Here is a 24,460-nt window from a genome sequence, read left to right on the forward strand (position 1 = left end):
AGCTACCTGCTTAGGCTGCAAATATATTCTTGTATAGCAACTAATTTCAGTGTTTTTTATGTAATTACTTCTGAGTGTATTTCTACATCACATGCAGATTCTCAGAAGCTGATTAACCCCATTGAACCTGCATAGAGTGTGAGAATTTTATTTAAGCATTGGCACAAACCAGTGGCTGAATTGCAGTCAGACATACTCACTAATAAGATACTGACAACCAGTAGATAATAAACATACATACAAAGTCTGTGCATAGATAACAATGGGATAACTATATCTGGTACAAGAACTGCTGTTTTGCCTGGGGATGTCCTGCTCTTTAGAACACACGCCTTCCGGAACAAGGAAGGGAAGACTCATGACAATAGATGATCTGCATTGTAAGAATCATATATGATATATTGGGGCTAATTTCAGTCACAATAATCAGATCCTACTGTAATAAGGGTTATAAGATACATTGGCCGAGATTCAATTCAACTTGATGCTCCCGGAGCTATTCAATTCAGCGCACTGTTAAGTTGGAGAATGCCGACTTAACAGTCGGCTGTTAGCGCCACGCAAATCTGGCAAACAGCCGTGCGGCTGGATCTTTTGTCTGATTTCTCCTCGCACGCACAGACCAAACACTGCGCTGAATTAAATAGACACAGAAGCTCCCTCCTGGGGCTATTCAGCATCGCGTTGAATTGAATCGCGGCCATTTCATCTACTAGAGACACTTGAAAAGGAGATTATTATGAATGTTTTTTTTAAATAAGGAATTACACTTCCATATCTGTGATAAGTGCTTGGCAGAAGCAAACACACTTAGGACCTCATTCAGAGGCGGTTGCACGGGAGCGATCGGTAGCTCCCAAAGTGATCGAGAATATGCAAAACGAGCGCTCAGTTGCAACGCACATTGTAAGCACGGAAACACCCACAACAATGAAAGCACACCTCCTGTCTCTACGGCCTAATTCAGAGACGGTCGCAGGCGGCAACCTACGTCAGCACGATTAACACCTGTTACAGTGTTAATTGCCTACAGACATCGGTTGAGGCAGAAACCATTGCCTGCACTCGCAATGCTTAAGGTAGACCCTGGGCTACCTTCAGCACTATGAGCAGTAGCATCGTTATTGCAACGAGATGACGTGTGTGATGACTTGCTCAGTAATATATGCACGCCCTTAAAACACCCTTTTTAAGGTCAACCACGCCTGCGTCCGCACCACCACACCCCCATTCACAAGCACCTTCCCCTGTAACCACCCACAATCGGCACGAAATGTCAGTCTCAGCTACGACCTCGTAGTGACTAACGAGCAAGAGGATTGCGGTCGGAAAGACAGGCTTGCGCACGCGAACTGCCATGTAAACGCATGCGCAGTTGAAAAAAACATCGCTCGCTACGACCAATCGCTCCGTGCCTCTGAATGAGGTCCTTACTGCCATTGTCAATGATACTTGGCGTTTAGGAGAACTTGTTCATTGGAATCTATGACATGATTGCTCATGGAAATAATTGTAAAAATTTAAGGCGAAATTAGGTTATCTATACGGGATAACGATTGTTCATGTTACTTTTGTGGAACATGTATAATAAAGTAGTGAAAATAAAACCGTTATAATTTGGTCTTTTCCCCTGAAGGTACTATATAGAGTGTGAAGAGGGTCTAGAGGAGGTAAAAGCAGAAAGCGTGCAAAAAGCCATTATGCCTAGCCAAGCATTAGTAAAGTAGCTTCTAAACTTAAACCTTTTGCTTCCATAGTCAATTTTCCATCAAGAAATTCTTGCGTGACACGTTTTTTATGTTCGTGATACACTGGTAAGTGTGATACATATGTGAAATAGTCAGTTCTAAGTGCTATGTATTTTAGCCATTTGAGTATTCATCCAAATTTTAATCAAACTCTGTAACTTAAAGTCTATACATTGCTGTTCCAAGTTAGCCATTCACAAGCCTCCAGTCAAGAGCAAGGGATAATTTATTTCTGTATCTACTTCTGATTAGGACATCTCAATTTCACATACATATTGAAGAATGTTCTACAGTAGAGGAGGGTTGAATTGAAAGGACAGTAGGCAAGCTGTTGTAAAATAACTATTGTGCTATGTGAAGGGATACAACATTAATTGCCACAGTCTGTAAATGTGACCTATCTTTAGACACATGTGCTAATGTAACTGTATATAGCAGGATAAAATGGTCGGGGTTTTCTTTGCAGTGATTGAACGTATGGAAAATTAACTGAGCAATGCTATCCTCACCTCAGCAAGAATTTCTTAAACACCCTCCTGTAGGCATATCCTGCTCGTCGCACTCGGATGTTTTCCTTCAGCCCCAAATATTCTACTTGATGTTTGACCCTTCGGAAAAATTGTAGAAGTCATTATTAAAAGTCTGGGGTTACACACAAACACACATAACGTTTTCTCATTGCATTATTCAGGTATTAAGAGAAAGTATAAATTCAACAATGATGCATAATGTGGAGGTGGACAATTCCACAGATAATAAATAATATACAAGAAAAAAAAATCTGCAGGTAGTTATGATTAACATGCGCTGCAAAAGCCTAGATTATGGGCATACAGCCTGTATAAAACCAAAACCGAATTCATGAATGACAGAAATAATACTGCATTGTATAAAATATAATATGTTAATGCAACATTTAATAATAACATATATATCACACTTGCACCAGCTCTATCCTTGGTGCACGAGGTCCATCTCAGCATATGCCTACCTTTGCATAGCTTGCGATGCTGTGACTTAGAGTTCTGATAAATGTTGAAATACTTGGTATACATTAAATATTGGATCTACATATTAGAATTCATATACTGCAATTTCATGTATGTGAATGATAGCCTTGACTTTGTAATAAAATAATATAAATCAGTGGATGCATACCTACTCTCCTCCCAGTCTCGGGGCTTCTTGGTTTCATTAGGTTTAATACAGCGGATATAGTGGGGGGTACATTTTATCAGTGTTTTCACCAAGTCATTTGCTTGTTTCTGTAAGGACATAACAATAAGACATTATTTCTGATATATTATGGACAGCACAGACTGTGTAATGGTTAGCATTACTGCCTCAGAGCACTGAGGTCATGGGTTCGGTTCCCACTATGGCCCTAACTGTGTGGAGTTTGTATATTCTCCCTGTGCTTTCGTGGGTTTCCTCCGGGTGCTCCGGTTTCCTCCCACACTCCAAAAATATACTGGTAGGTTAATTGGCTCCCAACAAAAAATTGACCATAGTGTGTGTGTGTGAGCATGTGGTATGGAATATAGATTGCAAGCTCCACGGAAGCAGGGACAGATGAGAATGGTTAGATATTCTCTGTAAAGCGCTGTGGAATATGTGTGCGCTATATAAATAACTGATAATAACAATAATAATAATAATAACAGGCTCAGTGACAGAATTATCCAATATTTTCTTAAACACACCTTGATCTTACTGCTTGCCGTAGTAGGACGACCCTTCTTTTCTGCTTGAAGATTCTCCGGAAATAAAGCTTTTATGAAGGGCCTGAAAATGTCATACAACATGTTGATTGGGATGATACTGAAATCATTTGGTTTCTGAAAAATCCTCTTTGTACAACTCTGGCCTCTGAAGTGCTGCCTCCATGCTACCTGCATCTACTTTTCATTAGACCGTCACCCACGACAGTAACCTAGAGCTATAAAACGCTCAGTTCTGTAGTAACACTGCTGCCAATACATGCATCAATACGGGAGGATCCCCTCAGAATGAATACCGGCTTTCATTTGTGTTAAAGTCACTGTATTCGCACATTGTATGCACTGTTACAGTACAACAGTATCCCTCTCTGATGCTTTCCATAGCTCATACATTATGTATTCCACAGAGTAATCTGCAATTATATCCCGAAACACAGGAAGATCTAATAACTACAGTTCATTATGTATGAATTGTAGAAATGTTTCTCTGCAACAGGAAAATCCTGTATTAATGCAACCAGAATCAAAGCTAAAAGCAGTCAATCATTCTTAGTATACACTTTACAAAAAAGTAAAGTGAAGTCCAAACCATGGTAAAAAGACTGTACATAAACATGAATAAAAGCTGGAGACTGTTTTCAAAGGTTAGCCTTTGGGAAATCTCATGTTTGGCAAATCTTTAATGATAAAGCTGGCCATACACCAGACTAACTTTCCTCCAACCACCCAACTAGTTGGTTGGTTAGAATGAAAATCCGGTAATGTATGGGAGCAAATGACAATCAACAATTTGGTCCCAAACACCAGAGCACATGGAAAAGGTCATTCAGGCAAGTTGGTTAAATCTGTTTGATTTAAACAACTTGTCTGAACAGCAGCTTTCGTCTGTTTTCCAGTGTTTGGGAGCAAATGGTTGATTGTCATTTGCTCCCATACATTACCGGATTTTCATTACAACCAGCCAGCTAGTTGGATGGTTGGAGGAAAGTTGGTCTGGTGTTTGGCCAGCTTAAGTACCCCATTCATTTCTGGCACCTCCACGGTCAAAACTAGAAGTCGCAAACCCTTTGTTAATAACACAAAAAGATAATCTTCCACAACTACTGTTTTTCTCGTGAATGTGGTTTTCCGAAGAATCCACTAGGAAAAAAAACGGTTGTGTAATGTGTATTCAAATGTCAACAATGAGCATGGTGAAAGGCAAAAAGTCCATGTTTCATGGAAGCTGACCTGCGATGCTCATAGGAAACATAAGGAGGAGTGCGCTCAGGTTGGCTTTAGTGATCAACCACAACCAAATTCCTCTAAACGCTGAGCAGTAGAAGTACGTAGTTTTCTTTGTGCCGCTCTAAAAAAAAAAAATCTACCAATACAGTTTAGAAAGTGATATAAGATTTATAATATGAGGAACCTCATTATTCAGAACATGAATTTATGGGATCCCAAAAAAATCTGCCACCAAAGACTCTTACAGCGTCGGTCACGTTTTACAGGAAAAAACTTAATTACAAATGTTTTAGAGGAAAATTCTGTATTTTGCACACTAGAAATGCTACTGTAAGCTGCAGTTGACAAATCGCATCTGAACTTTGTTACATTGCAGCTGTTACATTGTTGTTACATTGCAGCTGACAATTACATGTATGAGGACAGATGGAGAAGAAGAATACTTACAACTGACTACTCTGCATCAGCTCAATGAGGTCGGTAAAAAGTACATCCCGATTTCGCTCACAGAACCCATCCATGTCGTAAGACACCTAAACAACAAAACAAAATATTGTAAAACTAATTAAAAAAAGCAATGTAAATACATATAGACTTGGGCATGAATACAGATATATCCTCATACATCTAGCCTCGATATATATAAGAAACTGTTATTATACAGTACACACCACACTGACTCACGACTTGCCTGGCGTGAGTGAGCCGCCAGGTCCCGTGCTACTCTGCTAGTGCCCGGTGTCTTTTTTTTGCTGAAAATACGTCTACGTTGCAATGTGATGAGACTAGGACGCATCAGCAGACTGTGCCGATTAATCTAAAATGTGACACTTGTATATCTGTGTGCAGCTGAGTCTGAATATGAACTGAAGCACAACGGAACTTGGAATGAAAAAAGCTGTGGTCACTACATGGTAGCACTTTGTATACAGATTCAGAGACTAAGTCGCACACAAGTTATACAAGTGTCGCATATCACATTAATAAGCACAGTCTGCTGGTGCGTCCTAGTTGCTTCGCATTGCAACTTAGATGCATTTTCAGCAATATAAAGATGCAATACAAATGGCTGGTGCTAGCAGTCTCCCACAGGACCTGCCGACCAAGAGGGGCTTTTTAGCGTGACTGCAGCAAAGATGTATAAAGACACATCTGTAACTGGATTTCTGTCATATTTGGTCAAATGCGTGCTGTCTAATGGATCATATCCAGTGAATTGCTGGTCAGACTGAGAGCCTGGATCACAGGTGCAGTGGAAGCAATAACATAACACATGTAACAAAACATAATATCTGACTGACATGCATTCTGATCGTACACATATTATTTGAGAACACGGCTCATTTTTGTTTCTATTGTGCAGCAGTTATATTTTAGAAAAAAGATTTTTCTATATAAAATATATATGTAGATTTTTTTAACACTATCGCACGTCACAGGATAAAGTATGAGGAAATTATCCAAATAAAATACATTTGCCAGGCAGGAAAAAAATCAAACAAAATATCGGTGAACACATAAGACTTTAAGACATGTTTGGAGGTATTTTCGGACTGTAGTTAAATCCTAGAAAGGGGCAAATTATACTAAACTATAAACTACACAATCCAACATATCTTATCTTTAGTGAAATCACTATGTCTTGTTGCATAACTCCACTATGCTTTTCAACAAACCTATTACTAATACTGCTGATATTAAAAGCAATACATACTTATTCCACCTATCAATGCAAAGTCACCGTTAACAACTCTAAAACTCGGACCCAGTTTCAGCAGGAAGTTGCAAAATGTATGCTAAATATTTCAAATGTTACTCAAACTTAAATGCATCTCAAAAGGGACAGAGTACATCTGCATGCCCTTACTGTACTATATGTGTATGAGAACGCCTTTCATCCACCTCTCTAATTGTATACAAATATTTAAATACACTGACTTTTTTGCTCTACTTTTTACACATGTATCTATACCATCAGAGAGTTTATTTTCTTGCCCTGGGAAATGGTACAAAGTGGCTCTCAAAATAGACTTTTTTTTAGTAAGGACAGCACAGAAGAGCTGTGTCATAATGAAAGGTAATACAAATAAACATCCCAACCTGGTGATATAAATGCATGGCTGAAAAGCGCAGAAGAAACCCAGGACGACAAATATGCAGAAGGGTGCATACAAGCCAGTGAATTGCCTATGATTGCTGGTAAATGCTTGGGTGTGCAACTATGTCACATTCCAGAGCACTGCTGGTTGGTTCTGCATTTCGAATGGAACTTGTTGGGTTTAGCAGAAAAACACATTCGTATGAGTTGGCAACTGTTCTATGACATACAACCATGGATTTCATCACAAAGCTCTCTCATTCTCCCCAGCATAAACATACTTAATCCAGAATTAATCTGTGTAAAGTCCGCTCAGTGTGTAGGTCAAATTTTTTGCGATGTCTTCATTTTTTTGTCATGACATCCAGGTTCTCAGAGATGTGTTTCATGTTTATTTAATACTCCCTATGTGTATGCATTTTGTTTAATTGCCCAAGAATGTGCTGACAGACGCTCACACTTTGCTTTGCCGGCTCTTAGTTGTTGTTTTTTTTTAAACATTTGTGGTTAATCTAATAAAACTAAAATCTCACTTAATGTAATCAGCAGCGTGGCCTTAAGTGGGAATAACAAATCAAAGCAATCTGGGAATTTAATTAGTGCCAAGACATAATCACATCAGAGTGGATGGTTATACTAATATGGTTCAAGCTGCAAAAACACAGTGTTGATAGATCAAGTAATAACACCACTTTGAATTTGAGGACATCTAAGGGAAGCACATCGAGCGATTGTTTGCCATTGTGCATGCGTATAAGCCGCACTGTTCGTGCGCAGTGATCGCACTGCGATTACGGATGCACAGAGGAACCCATTGCAAAGTGAGTGACAGGATGTCCGTGTTTGGGGGTGGTGACAGAGTGGTCTGAGAAATGCAGGTGTCCCTGTCCGTTTGAACGATGTTTCCTGTGCGTGCATAAATTAGCTACTGCGATTGCATACACAGCTTGAGAGTGCTCTGCGTGCGATAAGACTTGCAGTGTCTGCGGCAGGTCAGACCTGGTGTAAATGCTGCATGAGTGGTCGATGTGCGTCAATGGTACCGATGTTTATGCAGAAGAGCGAGATTGGACAGATATGAGAAAGCAGCAGTGCGCTCCTTTATGCCTGTTGAGCTTTGGAAAGCATCTTCATATTTTAGCAGCTGCGTTCCATATGGATTTGCAGCTGTGATTGCAATTGTGATCCGTACTGAATCAGGCCCTAAGTGCCGATGATGACAAAGCACACAAACAAGGCTACATAGTCACACTCAAAAGGCCTTATTGTAGAGAGTTTACGGCTTTTATGCAGTTGAACGTTATATCCCTTTGAGACGTATCTGACTGAGTAGCAGTTGAAATATTTACTACAGATGTGTCCTACATCTAGCCTCAATATGCCATGAGGCGTGAGGCACCTGGTGTGAGCGAGCCGCCAGGTCCTGTGCGACTCCGATTGCGCAGAGTGTCTTTTTTGCCCACACATGCGCCTTAGTTGCAATACGATCTGCTGAGAGGGGGCTGTTTGGCGTGACTGCAGCAATAGTGTATGAGGAGGACACATTTTGTAATTACCTGCTTAAACTTGGACCAAGTTTTGGAGTTGAGAATGAGGATTGTACTATCTTTACTCCAAACGCATTATGCACTTGATGCAAGATGCACAGATCGTAAGTGCAACTTGAAATACAGATGCAAAGTGCAGATGCAATGTCAATGTTACCTTTCCAGCATAATGGTGAATAATAAAACCCTGATTCCAACTGTTAAAATGTTCATGAGTCCCCACTGCCATCTGGAGTTTCTGTAATAGAGTCTGATCTGCCCCTTCTCCCACAGCGTGCATAGTGGCGCATACATCATCCAAAATACTCATCACACCTGGGGGATTCTGAAAAGAGCAGAGAAAACAGCAAAAAGAAAAACATTCTGAAAATACTGCATAAATAACTACATAAAATAAGACTGTCGGTCATAGGGCCATACAACACTGAAATACATCCACTCTCATAATCCCTGATGTTGATGATACACTAGCTTATGCATTTTAGACTAACATTTGAATGAACATACAATTATTTGTAAATAATACAGGTTAGACTGCTGAATAGGCATATTGTCATATTTGGTTGGCCAACTAGATGAAATAAGGATGTTCCATGCTACTGTATAGATCACATCTTGTTGCTCTTATATTGGTACCTTTTAGAGTAAGTGGAAGAAAACTGTACACACTGACAGTGGCCATCTTCCAATGCATACTGTATATTAGCATACCCGATACTCTTCCTATAGTTATAGTTAAGCTTGTATTAGTGTTCTGCATTGAGCCAGTCTTGGGGCCAAATTTTCATTTATTTATTTGTACTATTTTACAATATTTTCAGCTTGTCTGTAATATTATGATTCCAGGATGTATTATTACTAATAATTTATTAGGCCTATTCCAGAGATCCATGAGTTAATATTGCTTTTTAAACGTTTTATTTGTTTTTATTAAATGTATTACTGAGATAATATTGATTCACCATTCCAGTTTTTTACTTTTCATTTTATAAACTAATCCTATTGATCTATTTTTGCATCTCTGTGGAGTCCTATGGCTGATTTTTAATTTTATCTGAGCTGAGCATTACTTGCTTCAACTCAATAAATCTGTGATTTCTGTGCAGAAATACTAAGGAAACCTCAGTTCTTTTCCTCTATACTTCTGCTATGATCTCAGTAGCTTAAAGTTGATCCTACTTTGTAGTAGTTTGATGGATTCTATAAAGCCTTCTATCCTAGAACATAATTGAGGTTGTACAATTGGTGCATCATGAGTACTTACAGGTAAAGACTGAGAAGTGATTCTTAGCGCCCGCAAATCACAAACAATAGTGCATTTACTTAGCCACTCACCACTTTATTCTCAATGAGATCACATACAATCTTATTGTTAAAGTATTCTATAGGTGTCCATCTTATTCCTTCCTGAATGTATTCTTCCTGCAATTCAAGCAATAAGCAACTGTAAACTTTGTATTGAATTCGGTTTCTATGCCACAGCTATCACTACCATAAAACAGAAATTTCCTCTTAATCACAGACATTTTTACAGTAAACAATATAGATGTATATTTAGCCAAAATGAAAATGCTAACCTTAAACTGAAAATGTCCTAATATTAGTGTAACAAATAAAGTACAAAAACACATATCTATACATATATACAGGACAAACATACATCCGGAAAGTATTCAAACACTTCACTTTTTCCACATTTTGTTAAGTTACAGCCTTATTCCAAAATGGAATAAATTCATTTTTGTCCTCAAAATTCTACACACAATACCCCATAATGACAACGTGTAAAGATTTTTTACGATTTTTGCAAATTTAATAATAAAAAAACAACAACTAAGAAATCACACATACATAGGTATTCGCAGCCTTCGCTTAATACTTTGTTGATGCACCTTTGGCAGCAATTACAGCCTCTAGTCTTTTTGAATATGATGCCACAAGCTTGGTACACCTATCTTTGGGCAGTTTCACCATTTCTCTTTGCAGCACCTCTCAAGCTGGATGGGAGGCGTCGGTGCACAGCCATTTTCAGATCTCTCCAGAGATGTTCAATTGGATTCAAGTCTGGGATCTAGCTGGGCCACTCAAGGACATTCACAGAGTTGTCTTGAAGCCACTCCTTTGAGATCTTGGCTGTGGGCTTAGGGTCGTTGTTCAGCTGAAAGATGAACTGTCGCCCCAGTCTGAGGTCAAGAGTGCTCTGGAGCAGGTTATCATCCAGGATGTCTCTGTACATTGCTGCATTCATCTCTCCCTCGATCCTGACTAGTCTCCCAGTTCCTGCCGCTGAAAAACATCCCCACAGCATGATGCTGCCACCACCATGCTCACAGTTGGGATGGTATTGGCCTAGTGATGAGCGGTGCCTGGTTTACTCCAAACATGACGCCTGGCATTCACGAGAAAGAGTCTCTCTTTGTCTCATCAGACCAGAGAGAGTCCTTTAGGTACACTCCAGGTGGGCTGCCATGTGCTTTTTACTAAGGAGTGGCTTCCGTCTGGCCACTCTAATATACAGGCCTAATTGGTGGATTGCTGCAGAGATGGTTATCCTTCTGGAAGGTTCTCCTTTCTCCACAGAGGAATGCTGTAGCTCTCACAGAGTGACCATTGGGTTCTTGGTCACCTCCCTGACTTGGGCCCTTCTCCTCTGTTTGCTCAGTTTAGACGGCCGGCCTAAAGTCCTGGTGGTTCCGAACTTCTTCCATTTAGGGATGACGGAGGCCACTGTGCTCATTGGGACCTTCAAAGCAGCAGATATATTTCTGTACCATTCCCCAGATTTGTGCTTCAAGACAATCCTGTCTCGAAGGTCTACAGACAATTCATTGGACTTCATGCTTGGTTTGTGCTCTGACATGCACTGTCAAGTGTGGGACCTTATATAGACAGGTGTATGCCTTTCAAAATCATGTCCAATCACATGAATTTACCACAGGTGGACTCCAATTAAACTGTAGAAACATTTCAAGGATGATCAGTGGAAATAGGATACACCTGAGCTAAATTTTGAGCTTCATGGCAAAGGTCGTGAATACTTATGTACATGTGATTTCTTCTTAGTGTTTTTTTTTAAATTAAATTAGCAAAAATCTCAAAAACACTTTTTAAATGTTGTGATTATGGGATATTGTGTTTAGAATTTTGAGGACAAAAATGAATTTATTCCATTTTGGAATTAGACAGTAACATAACAAAATGTGGAAAAAGTGAAGCGTTGTGAATACTTTCCGGATGCACTGTATGTGAACAGCGGTCACAGGCAGCAGGTATTGAACAGCAAAATGTAGGAAATCAACAAAGTAAACATAAAAGTAGCCTTCCTGGCCATAATATATGTTAATTAGTATTGTAATGAAACTCTAACGTAATGCACGTCAGTCTTGCATTTCATTAATGCACATGTAAAGGAGCACAGATCAATTGCATCACTACAATAAAAATAAATTAAATAAGTTAATAGAAAATGCTAACATATTCATAAACTCTGATCTGTTTTCTCAACTGAACTGCAGGTAGCTGGCTCACTTCATTTACCTGTTCGGCTTTGAGAGTCAGCTCTATGAATATTTGTTGCAGTTTTTCATTCACAAAATTGATGCAGAACTGCTCGAACCCATTTTTCTGAAAATATACGGATAAATGTTATTCTGAGATGCTAAATGGTTAACTAGAACTAGTGCTGCTTTACAACACTTCACTTAACATACCTGAAAAATCTCAAAGCCGTAAATATCAAGAACACCAATATTATATTCTTCATGATCCTTCTCCATAGCTTTGTTAATGGACTGAAAAAAACAACCAGTTTGTTTAATTAAATGTCTGTCTTCTAGCATTAAACGTAGAAATCCTAGAACTATTACACGATTAATGACTTGTCTGTAGTAATTTACTACAAAGACACAACATACACAAACAGTATACAGTTACTGTAAAAACATAAAACAATGTCCACAAAGGGGTAATAAATGAGCTATATATTACTAAGAAAAGATAAACAATGATTGCAAAACCTCAAGATATATATGTATGTTTTTACCATGACAAAGAGCCATTAACACAATTTTTCCACAAAACAAATGCAAAAGTTGAATTAAGGTAACGTCTAGCCTGACAGCAATGGGAGGAGGTCTGTCATGGTGACCATGCACAGAATAAACCTGTGACAAGTTTGCAAACACATAAGCAGCACATTTGCATTTGGTGTGTTTGATGAATCCATGAAAATCATATTCATTTAATTTTTCCAAATTCACCTGAAACCAACACTCTGAAGAGAACAATGAATAGATAAAAACACTGCAGCAAGTTGTATTTAAAATGAAGCCAGAATCCAGCAATACAAATATACCGGATTTACCACTGACAGTTTTTAAGGGGAAGTAGTCAAACCTATAGTCAACACAGACAATAAAAAGGTGACACCAAAATGTTGATTGTCATAATGACGACATGGACAAAATGTCAACAACCAAAATGTAGACACAGTTAAACGTTGACAGTCATAATATCGACATAGATACAATGGTAAATAATGGTGACCAGTCATAATGGACAAATGTACAAGATAGTGTCCCACTGAGAGACATGCACTGCACATGCACAGACAGTGATTGCAATTAGCAACTCCTATTACACTACTGTTCATATGCTAATAGCAATGAAACTGCTGAAACAATAGCATACAATCTCATTGCAATCAGCCTATAAACAGTCTGCTATTATTTCAACAGTTTCATTGCTATTAGCATATGAACAGTAGTATCGTAGGAGTTGCTTCACATCATGTTAGAAGGTTGCAGGAACATGAAAACCATGTTTACTTGATTTGATTACTGCCCATAGCATTTTACATTTAGGCCTATACTATTTATTTGCACAAGCACACTTTATTATGAAACAGCTATCTTAGTAAAAACTATAAAGAACAAAATGATGTATTGAGTGACAAGGATAATCCTGTCATTATCAAAATTATCTGCATTAAGAAATACTGTTGCTAATTTAATTCTATCTATAAATTTTGCACTTTGTACTATGCAATAACTGCTGCTAGTAATAACACACTTATTTCAGTTAAGCTACCGCAGTATAAATTGTCACTAATGAATAATAGCAATATTGCTGTTAATTAAATCTGCACTTTATATTGTTTATATATGGGCTGCTATGCATAAGCACACTTTATTATTATGAAACAGCTATCTTTGTATAAACTATAAAGAACACAACTGTGTATTGAGTGACAAGGATAAACCTTTCTGTGATTATCAAATATATCTGCACTAAGAAATAATAAAAATGATACCGTTAATAGGACATTTATATTTATGATTTATCTATCACGCTCCTTTCTTTTCCCGCTTATAGCCAAGTAGTACTTCTCATTCACTGTCCAATACACCTCGGTGCAAGACACTGAGCAGTAGAGATGAACGGCGGTAACAGGGAAACGTAACTGGCTGTTGTTTCCAAGAGTTACTGCGGAATACGTCTCTCACTTCCCACCCTATGCTTTAGGTATGATGGGAAGCAGCAGAACTGTGTAATACAGGCTTCTCACACCCTGACTTTTTTCTCTCCTTTCTTCTACCGGTATCTAATAAGTGCCTTTTGTTGTGAATAAATTACAGCTATTGACATCACTGGAGAGATATTAATTCAGTCTTTCCACCTTTGTACATGAAATCAGTAACATTGTTTTTTATGAAATATTTTCTCTTTTTCCCTGGGTGTATTTTACATTGTTTCTGTATTGTAAGTATTTGTATTTGAGATTGTCATCTATATGTTAAATGTCATTATTCCTTTTCATATTTCGCCACCCTCTGAGGGTTGAGCCCCTCACACCCTTAACTATTTACTTTTCATGCCTTTTTCTATTATATCTGTTTTGTAAGTCTATTTTAAGTTATTTGATATATTAAAAGTTATGTTTTATAATTAATACTTATATAGGCTTTAAGATTGCTCCCTAATAGAGGTTTGTGGGTCCATTTTTTTTAATCTTCTTTTTTGCATTGTTGTTGCCAACTCTGAGTAGCACCACCACACACTTCATTACCGGTTTATTTATTCTTTCTACATTAAGGAATACCTGTGGACATAGGGTCTCATTCAGACCCGCTCGCGAGCGCAAGACGCTTGCAAGCGGGTCGATGGTACCCAAATGCGCATGCGTGAGACCCGGCGAGCGACGGGGAAGCCGTCGCTCAGGGTCTCGCACCAAAGGGGGCATGCTGTCGATGGTGAGTGACAGCACGCCCCCTTTGGTGGGCGTGCCGGGGCATGGCTGCCCATGGGAACGCCTACCATCTGGGTCCGGCCCCACTGACATCACTAGTGATGTCAGTGGGAGTGATTTTGGCTCTGATAGAGCCAAAATCACCCCAGGGCTTGCGGCAGCGAGACCCTACCGTAGGGTCTCGTTGCAAGCCCGATGGTCGCGATGGTCTCTTGACCATCGCGACCATCATCATGGACGCTTGCATAAGCTGTGGGTGGTAAAATAACGCTCGTAAAATAACGAGGGGCTGCTAGTTTGATTGACAGAATGTACCGTTTGTGGGTGGTAACATGGGAAGGTGCTTGAAAACGGGGGAGTGGAGATGCGAACGCAGGCATGCCTAACGGTCAAAACGACGTTTAATGGGAGTGCATAATTAGTAAAGGAGTGTCAACGACCACGTCACTTGGTTGTCTTTTAGCCTGAACTGCTCGCAGTGATAGTGGGAAGTAAATCCTACCACAAGCACAGCGAGCAGTTCAGATGCCTTTCGATGTTCCCGATTAATCTAATAAATAACGGAGATGACGTGTGATGCGAACGGCAAAGGGGTGTCTTTACAAAATAGCGAGCGCATTTTTCGAGCGCTCAATTTAAATATCCGGTCCCTTTTTAAGAACGAGCGTCCGCAAATAGCGTCTGAATCAGGCCCATAGTCTTTTCAATAATTTTATCTGTATACATATATTTCAGTAGTAGATATACCAGTGCGGTGAGATATATCCCTTATCCTCTCTTTTCCCTTCCCTTTTTTTTGTCTCAATCTATACTATTTACCGCCTTTTACATTTTGGTCAGGAAAAAAAAATAAAATAAAGATATGTATTTTCGTGACCAAAAAAACCCCAAAAACATAGCGACTCATTATTTACATTGAAAGACATATATTAAGTTAATATCAATTTAATATTGAAGTTACAAGGTGCCTGTCACAATACAGTTAAAGTCACACATTTGGTTTACCCTGCAGTCAAAATATGGGCATGTCGCCATTTTTTTTATATCAAAATATAGACCCAGTCAAAATGTTGACATTAATATTATGGGTATATCTATATTTTGCATGTCGACATTTTGACCATTTCAAATTCACCAGAATTATTTGTGAATTGTATACTGCCATAGCAATTACTAATTGTTAAGGCAGTATACAATTCACAAAGAATTCTGACATAGGGCCTGATTCAGACCCACTCGCGAGCGGCTGTCCGCTCGCGAGCGAAGGACTTTCCTTCGCTCGTTGTGTCTGATCAAAGGGGGCGTGCTGTCGATGTTGATTGACAGCACGCCCCCTTTGGTGGGCGTGCCGGGGGCGTGCCTCCCAGACGGGGGCGTTCCCAAGGGAACGCCTACCGTCAGAAGCCGGCCCACTGACATCACTAGTGATGTCAGTGGGAGTGATTTTGGCTCTGATAGAGCCAAAATCACTCCGGGCCTTGCGGTTCAGAAACTCAACCGCAGGCTCCGGCTCGCAGTGGCGATGGTCGCGATGGTCAAGACCATCGCGACCATCAACCTGCACGCTCGTATAGGCTGTGGGTGGTGACCCACAGCTATACGAGCGTCCAGGAGGACGCTCCATTTTTATGGAGGACGGCCCTCATTCAGAGCGAGCGCTCTGCTCAGAGCGTCCGGCTCTGAATGAGGGCCATAATTGCCAATTAGAGGAATACTGGTCAATTAAGGCTATGTCATTTGTTAAAGACTTTTCTAGACAGATCTTTAGGTGGGGAATAATGCATGCATTATATAAACATATCCACAGGTTCAGGTTACACCAATTTCTTTTGAACAGATCAAAATCTTTCTGATTTTATTCTCCAATCTGACATTACTGACAAAGAAAAAAGTTCTATAATATTACCCCTAATTTAAAAAGATTCCAAACGTCAGAGTGAGGTAACATTCTGTTCACACACTAGGTGATTCCTAGGTACTGGAAAATAACCTACTACCCCCTGATGAGCAGCATTGGTTGGTACTCAAGAAGACCCCAGATTCAGGTTTCCAATAAAGCTCACCACACTTATAACAGATTCTACTCTGTGCACGCAAATGGTATGAAGTTACAGTAAAAATAATAACATAAATGTATGTTTATTATGGCTAAGCTATAACATACTACTACTGCAGGCTGTATAAAATGAAGTAGGCCTCATCTCTCTGATAACTGTGTGTTGGGGGCTGCATGCTATAAAAAATAAATTTGATGTCACCAAATAGAGTCAAAGAATACGGGGGCCACAAAAGAAAGCAAAAATAAAACGTTGGGGTCTACATTTGGCTCTCTGGTCCCCAGTTAGAAAGCCCTGCCATAGTATATCAAATACAGTATGTCGCGATCATATAAGTGATACTTACATCTACCAGGTAATCAAAGACACGAGAATGAAGTGCTTTGGCTAGAGCGTCTCTGGTATAGCAGGCCTGCTCCACATTTAGGGTCACATTAATGGACTCGGACTTGCCGCCCCACTTGCTATCCATTTGCCGGCTTGTTAACTTCTCCCTTAGGCGACTGTCATTTATCCCCAGAAGGAATGTAGGGAATGCTAGAACTGTAAACATAGGAGAGCATTTTAATGCACAGCAAATATTAGGATCATTTATACCTTATCGTCACTCATGTGCTGATCAAATGACTACTAAATAACATAAGTTATACTCGTTATTATGGAACTACAAGTTTCAGCATCACCTCACAGATAACAGCTGGAGAAGTACAGCTTGTGTAAGCTTGTACAGAATACTGTTACAGATGTTGTAAATAATAATACATTTACTTTTGTCTACATCCAGCAGAGGTTCCCCTTTCTCGTCCTCTTAACAAGAGTGAGCTGTCAGGAGTATAGACATAGCAGTCTGGGCATTCTCCTAACTCAATTCATTCATTTGTGCCACACATTACATTATTATATATTCATTTCTGAAAATAAAGAGGCCTTTAAAAACATAAAAACCCACCATTACTCTTATCTCTATATCATGACGGGGGATGTAGCTTGGATGCATCTGCCCAGTAGCAAAGTATGCCTGGAAATGATTTTAGAATGTTGCCTGCTATGCACTTCTACTTTATATTAGGCTTTGGGTTTAATGATCCTGACATAACATATTATAGGATGGATTGCGTTTAACGGAAATAAATACAGTGAGTCCCGGATCTTAATAGTGCCAGGATGCTGGAAGCAATTTCTGAACATTAAAAAGGACTTCACTTCCACCCTAGCCTTTCTTCTCAATCAATAACAGATTGTGGCCACACTGTCCGTGTATCTGCACACCATACTGCATCTAGTGTTACAAAATGATACTGACTGAGTGCAATGGAATCAGCAGGGCCAGATACATGGTTACAATAATATATTTCATGTCAGGTAAAGAGCTCATTTAATGGGATAGTATCAGCTTTAACAGACTTTCACTTACAAATCAATGTAATGTGTAGATATGATCATAATAACACTTCATTAACTATAAATGCACAATTTATCTCTTCCTATCTATATCTGTCTGTTTAGGCCACACTAATCCACTGATGCATGGTGCTGTACCAGATCCTCTCCACAGTGTGGAGAACACCAGGGGATGCAAACCGTGCTGTGTTAGTTTCTAACTGAAGCACTGATAGCAGCCTTGTCTCAGTTGCCACCACAGGGAGAGGAACCGGTGTAGTGTGACAGGGGTGAGTGCACCATGCATGCATGGGTCTCACTTCTGGGACAGAGGGACTGCAGAGTAAAAATGATTTGTAACTGGACATGTCCCAGGATGCCTGCTGCACATATGGACTTTTGAGTTGTTATTGAAAGATCAGAAAGAAAGTTTTGGCACCAACAAAAAAGCTACTCTTTGTATAGAATGACAGAGCTGTCCTCATTTTCTAATTAAAAATGGCAGCACCAAGCCTGTAGATCAGTGGTGTCAAACTTGGGCCCTTCAGCTGCAGTGAAACTACACATCCCAGCATGCACTGCCACAGTTTTGCTATTAGGGCATGCTAAAACTGTGGCAGGGCATGCTGGGATATGTAGTCCCACAGCAGCTGTAGGGCCAGAGTTTGACACCACTGCTGTAGATTATTTCACATGCACGAGGATTGTAGTTTAATATGATGTTATATTTCCACTATTGTTGGCAAGAAGGAAAACACAGTTAGGAATAAGAAAATCACAAGAAAGTAAGAAAGTGCAGCTGGACAGTTGTTGGACAATAGATGTGAACAACAACATAAATCTACCTAATAGGATGTTCACCAATCACGTGTGGTCATTACAATGTGAATGCACACTGGCATGGAGTATACCAATGTTGGAAACTGTGCGAGAGACGTAGCACAGGTTTTCCTCAAGAAAGTCACTATAATGATGCAGGGTTGATGGTGGTGGGAAATGCTGTGTCTGGATTGTGTTATAGACTAGCCTGTAAATCAGGAATGGGGAACCTCAGGCCCAGGGGCCATATAAGGCCCGCGGAATCATTTGGTCTGGCCCTCTGAGTTTTTTCTGCTAGACTCATCTGGCTAGCAGGGTGCCTAGAATGGTACCCTCCAGCCAGAATCTATGCAGCAGTGCCACTTGGAGCATCCTTAGAACGTTTCAGACAGTCACACCGCTGCCCTTACACCTCCCCGGGGCATCCTCAGGATGCTCCAGGCATTGCTGTAATCACTGGCGATTGTGACCCCACCCCCGTGAGACATCACATGGAGGGGGTGTGGCCTGCATCGGGCCCGCAAACAATGTTATATATATATCAAAATGGCCCTCAGCAGAAAAAAGGTTCCCCACCCCTGCTGTATAAATGCTTCATTGGGCGCAGAGCTGGTGACTGATAGGGTCACAAAATAAGGAAAACATCAATATCATGCCTACCAAGTCACTGGGTGAGTAAATATGCTCTGTGGATGGTGGCACTGCCATCATGTAAGACGCCCATCCATCAGGACTACAGCATTGCAAGTTGGGGTGAAGATGATCACTCAGCACCAATAGGTAGTGAAGAGCATTTACTTGGCACCAAAGCATTTGCATGGAAAATACCTTCTCTAATATTATGGAATCCATAGAAACCTTCACTCTTCTAAACAAGCGCTCAGGACTGTAGAGTTCTAAGATTGGTGCCACACGTCCACTCATCCATTTGACGAGGACACATCTGACCATTTCACCTTCCTCCTCTGCCCAGTTTTCTATTATTTGTAACACTGAACTTGCAAATGTGCATTTGTAGGTGTGATGAGCAGTTTATGCAATGCATCCTGTGTCTAATAACCTGCTCTATGGAGATCTTGTCAGACCAATTTCATGAAACTCACTGGCTGATGTTTGCAGTTAACTCACTGCTTTTGTACTTTGGGTAAACGCAAGGATTTCACAATCTTGGATTATGCACAATCAGCTACTGTTGCAATTTGCAGAATAGGTTTTGAACTGTCTTGGGGGTCTATTTACTAAGCAGTGTTAGGAGAAGTGAAAAGTGAAGAGTGAAAAGTGATAAGGTGCCAGCCAATCAGCTCCCAACTGTCATTTTTCAAACACAGCCTGTGAGATGGCAGTTAAGAGCTGATTCGCTGGCACATTATCACTTTTCACTTCTCCTAAAACTGCTTAGTAAATATACCCCTCAGTCACTAAAACGGCTGCCAGACATTTTTTCAGAGGGGGAGGATGTGCAGTGGTGGGGCATTGTAGTATAATATGGTGGGGAGGGATATTCTTTGGGGGGTCATGATTTTATCTGAATGGGGCCAGGGCTAGCAGGGAATCATTTACTGTCCGATCTCGTGATTCAGTGTCTATAGTGTTCTACATTTATATTTATACTGGCCAGCTCTATTGTTACACTGCATTTTAGAGTTGTGCTAGACTTAGGTCCCTCACAACTCTAAATGATGTTATAATTTAGATATTCTCCTCCCCGTAGCACAAAAGTCAGCTTTTGTATGCATGTTACTGTGTGTCAGTATGTTTGTACGGTATGTATGGTTGTGCGTGTTATCAGTGTATTTTGCATAAAATTAAATCTGTATTTCTTCCTCTTAAACTTTGCGTGCACTTTATGGCCTTGTTGCATCTTCTAATCTGCAAAATATGACAGTCAAAAAAGAGCTGCAAATCTACAGGTTGCATACAGATATGCCTACTGTACACTGGTGTCTCACAAGTATAGGCAACTGTCTGTATAGAAATACCCACACTCTTCACTCTCCACCGCTGCATAGTTTCCTTTCTCTTTGAAGCTAATATTGCCCAGGTGTAGAACCCCTGCTACAATCTGCAGCACCATAGATTGTTCTTCAGCAAAGATCCCAATTACGTTCATGGCATGCTGGGGAGGAAAGAAATGACAATTGCTAGACTTTGACTCAAACCCAGCTTTACGATGTTTAATTACTTTTTCCTTCTTTAAACAATTTAGCTACAATTCTAAAACTTACATAATGAACTTTGCACTGTATAGTGATCAAAACAGATATTATTTAAAAATTAATATATTGTAATGTTTTATAAAATAATGTGTACATTACAGTTCCATAAAATATTGTCAGAGTATAATTGTTTGGATATTTTGTATTAAAATAATGTATGTTTAACATTAAGCTTGTACAGTATGTTTTAGCCAGAAACATTAAATGATTGATTATAGCCACAAAGTAAGTTGTCAATTGACTAATAATAATATAAAATTCATATGAAAAGCTTTGATGTTTCTTCCATATTCACGATACAATTATATTTCCTTCTATATTTTGTACTGATCTGTAGATTGTGATATATATTTATGAAAACTAGAAGAATGAGCAATTGCTGTCTGTATTTCGAGCTTCTGCTAACCAATTTAAAAACTCTCAAAACCTCACTTTGCATACCCTCCTGCTTCTCATGCCTAATCTCCACTACAGTCTAATTCTAATCGTAACCCCTCAGATGCCCAAATTTAACCACCATGAGACAGTCCTGGGAATTCCCTGTGTGTAATTCAGTTGTATGGAATTGCTTGCATAAAACTTAATTGTATTCCATCAGATGAATTATAATCTATAGAGACTAGATAATGTCTATATCTAAATAACATACTTATAAGAAGTATGGAAAAAATGGTAAATGAACACCCGTTTGTAGTGTCCCAAATCAATTGCAGCCTCAGATTAAGACAATGTAGATTATATATTATCAATTTATAAAGTCAACAATAGATAAAATAGTCAATATCTATAAGCACATATAAAAAAAGTCTGAAAGATTCCTAGGAGCAGCACCCATGGAGTGAGGTGGACTAAAGGCAAACCAACGGCTCCATATTTTAATAAATCTGGATGATTTATTATGAAGATAAGTGATTATCTTTTCCATTGCAGCAATATCCAAATTTTGTGGATAACCATTTAAAGGTAAGTATGGTCAGGGTGTTTCCAATGAGAAGCTATAAAATATCGAGTTGAATTAAGAATCTGGGAAATTTATTTATCTGATAATTTGTGTAAGGATTTTGTGAGGAGCCCAAGTAGGAAGGACCATGGATCCTTATGATGGGCATACATTCTACAATTATCTGTCAGATATCTGTCCAATCTGGCTGGTTGGAATGAAAATATGGTAATATATGGGAGCAAATGACAATCAACTATTTGCTTACAAACACTAGAAAACAGAAAAAAAGGTTGTTCAGACAAACTGGTTATATCAAATTAATTTAACCAATTTGAACAATTGTTTTTATCCATTTTCCAGTGTTTAAGACCATATGGTCCACTGTCATTTGCTCCCATACATTACCAGGTTTTCATTCCAACCAGCCAGATTGGACAGATATCTGACAGCTAATTGCATAGTGTATGCCCAGCATTAGTGATTGCTATATTAGTTACCTTACTCGCTAGGGCCGCCATAGCATCCCAGAAGATTGCGATCTTTGTGCATGACCACCAGATATGAATGAAGGTGCCCATCTCTACACAGGCCATCCAGCAGAGAGGAGATGTAGATCAGAATATTTGATTTAATCTGGATATACCAACAATAAATCCTGTAGGCATTTTCTTTAATTTGTATGGACAAAGGTGCTTTAGAGACCTTTTCCTGAATTTATGGACCAGGAGTCCTCCTTGGGGTAGCCCCGCGGTCTATTTCCCATTGTAATTTGTATTTTGGAGTAGGGGGTTCAGTAGTAACAGGACATACATAGTCGAGATCATGCTTTATAAATTTTGACTATTTTATCTGTTTATAAGAAGTATGAGCTGGAACAATAAAGCAAAGCATAAAATGGTTCTAAGATATATACAGTAAGCCAAAGTGTGCATAAGTATGTTACCATGGTTTCTTGGAAGTCTCTCTTGTCATTAATATCATCCACTTTGTAAGATCCAGACTGACTAAGATAGTAATAGTAATCTAAGCTTGTGATCCCAAGGTCATTTCTTTGTTCTTTAGAAGCACCTTCAATTAACTGCAGTCAATACAAAAATATACATATTATTAATTCAGAATCCAGATAATCTAATATCACAACTACAAATGACATACTATAAACATTTCTGCAGTTGCATGAAGTACATATATGTTGCTAGTGCTACAATGTTCTTATGTATTGTCTGTGGGTTCTGTCTGAATTAGGTCATTTTGTCACATAAATCTGAGGTTTAAATCTCCATTTTGTTAAGATGAAGTAGTGTGTGATAATGTTTCTAAAACACAAATGGAATAGATCTATAGTAAATAGTGGTCAGGATTCTCCAGTGCAAGCATTGTTATGTTTAGATACTAAAACACACTTGTAATCTGTAAGTGATGTTGATTTCACAAAAAACAAACAATGAGTTAGTATTGTTTCATAACTCATTACATTCTGTCACTGCCAAGCATTGGCCACTGAAGACCAGACTGAAACAGGAATAACATCTGCGGATGTGGGAGTATGCCCAAAAACATTTAATAATGTTACGATGACATTAGCACCCAGACATTCCTGCTGATTAAAGTCCTGCAGGTCAATAAGGAACAAATACAGCATATGCGAATTTAAATGAAGAATCAATCTGGCAATGATCCAGGATTGTTTGGCACATATACACGGCTTGATGTTCGGTAGATTGGAAAGGAGATTGCTAGAATAAATTTTTACTGTATTCATACCTGATAGAAGATATGAAAACTTCTCTCTCCTGGATTTCTCATCACCACCCGAGATTTTTCCAGTAAAAAGTTGGAGATTTTTCCTCCATCTGGTTCTCCCCCCGGGCTAAACTGGATTTCAAAGTATTTTCCCTATTGGAAAAGAAAAGTTATAAAAAATATTAATGTAAATTCCTCCGATGTGATGTATGCTTATGTTTTAAAAGCTATGTACATAATTAATAACTGTAATTACAGATTTAAAAGCAACAGGCTGAGGGAGAAATCCTAGTATTTCATGTTTATAGAGGAGTTCCATGCACCGTTGCATGTTTTAAGCCCAGATTTGTTTAACTTGTCATCTCATAACTCACTGAAATCCCTTCACTCCATATTTATGATATCTCTTGCAGAAACAAAGTGACTCCCTTTAAGCCCTGATCAACAGACATCTTTCTATTTAGACTACACCATTTATTTGATTTTAAATAAAGCTTCTGAATTCATAATAACCAAACATGTCATATATCATACAAAGTGACCATCAGGAATCAGAGGAGACGTTGACTCACAAATCGGCTGGAGTTGTTATTCCTCACGGTCTTTGCGTTCCCAAAGGCCTCTAGTAAAGGGTTGGATTGCAGGATGATATCCTTCACATGCTATGATTAAAAACATGGAGAAACATTACATATTATATTGATACTCTAAATT

The 24,460-nt window shown here is 39.2% G+C and overlaps 1 protein-coding gene across 1 annotated transcript in view; it reads right to left on the reverse strand.

The window, feature by feature from the left end:
- MYO1E (myosin IE) overlaps positions 1-24,460 on the reverse strand; it is a 155,069-nt gene that overhangs the window by 44,765 nt on the left and 85,844 nt on the right. Inside the window, exons 6-18 of the mRNA XM_088443212.1 lie at positions 24,319-24,408; positions 23,768-23,899; positions 22,947-23,081; positions 20,828-20,960; positions 16,992-17,188; positions 12,052-12,132; positions 11,879-11,965; positions 9,677-9,763; positions 8,499-8,666; positions 5,144-5,229; positions 3,452-3,533; positions 2,907-3,013; positions 2,258-2,356 (exon numbers count right to left, since the gene is read on the reverse strand). Coding sequence (XP_088299338.1) covers positions 2,258-2,356; positions 2,907-3,013; positions 3,452-3,533; positions 5,144-5,229; positions 8,499-8,666; positions 9,677-9,763; positions 11,879-11,965; positions 12,052-12,132; positions 16,992-17,188; positions 20,828-20,960; positions 22,947-23,081; positions 23,768-23,899; positions 24,319-24,408 — 1,484 coding nt within the window. The remainder of the gene's footprint in view (positions 1-2,257; positions 2,357-2,906; positions 3,014-3,451; positions 3,534-5,143; positions 5,230-8,498; positions 8,667-9,676; positions 9,764-11,878; positions 11,966-12,051; positions 12,133-16,991; positions 17,189-20,827; positions 20,961-22,946; positions 23,082-23,767; positions 23,900-24,318; positions 24,409-24,460) is intronic.

Source organism: Taudactylus pleione, unplaced genomic scaffold (assembly GCF_031769625.1).
Source record: "Taudactylus pleione unplaced genomic scaffold, aTauple2 ptg000019l, whole genome shotgun sequence".
Taxonomy (NCBI): Eukaryota; Metazoa; Chordata; class Amphibia; order Anura; family Myobatrachidae; genus Taudactylus; species Taudactylus pleione.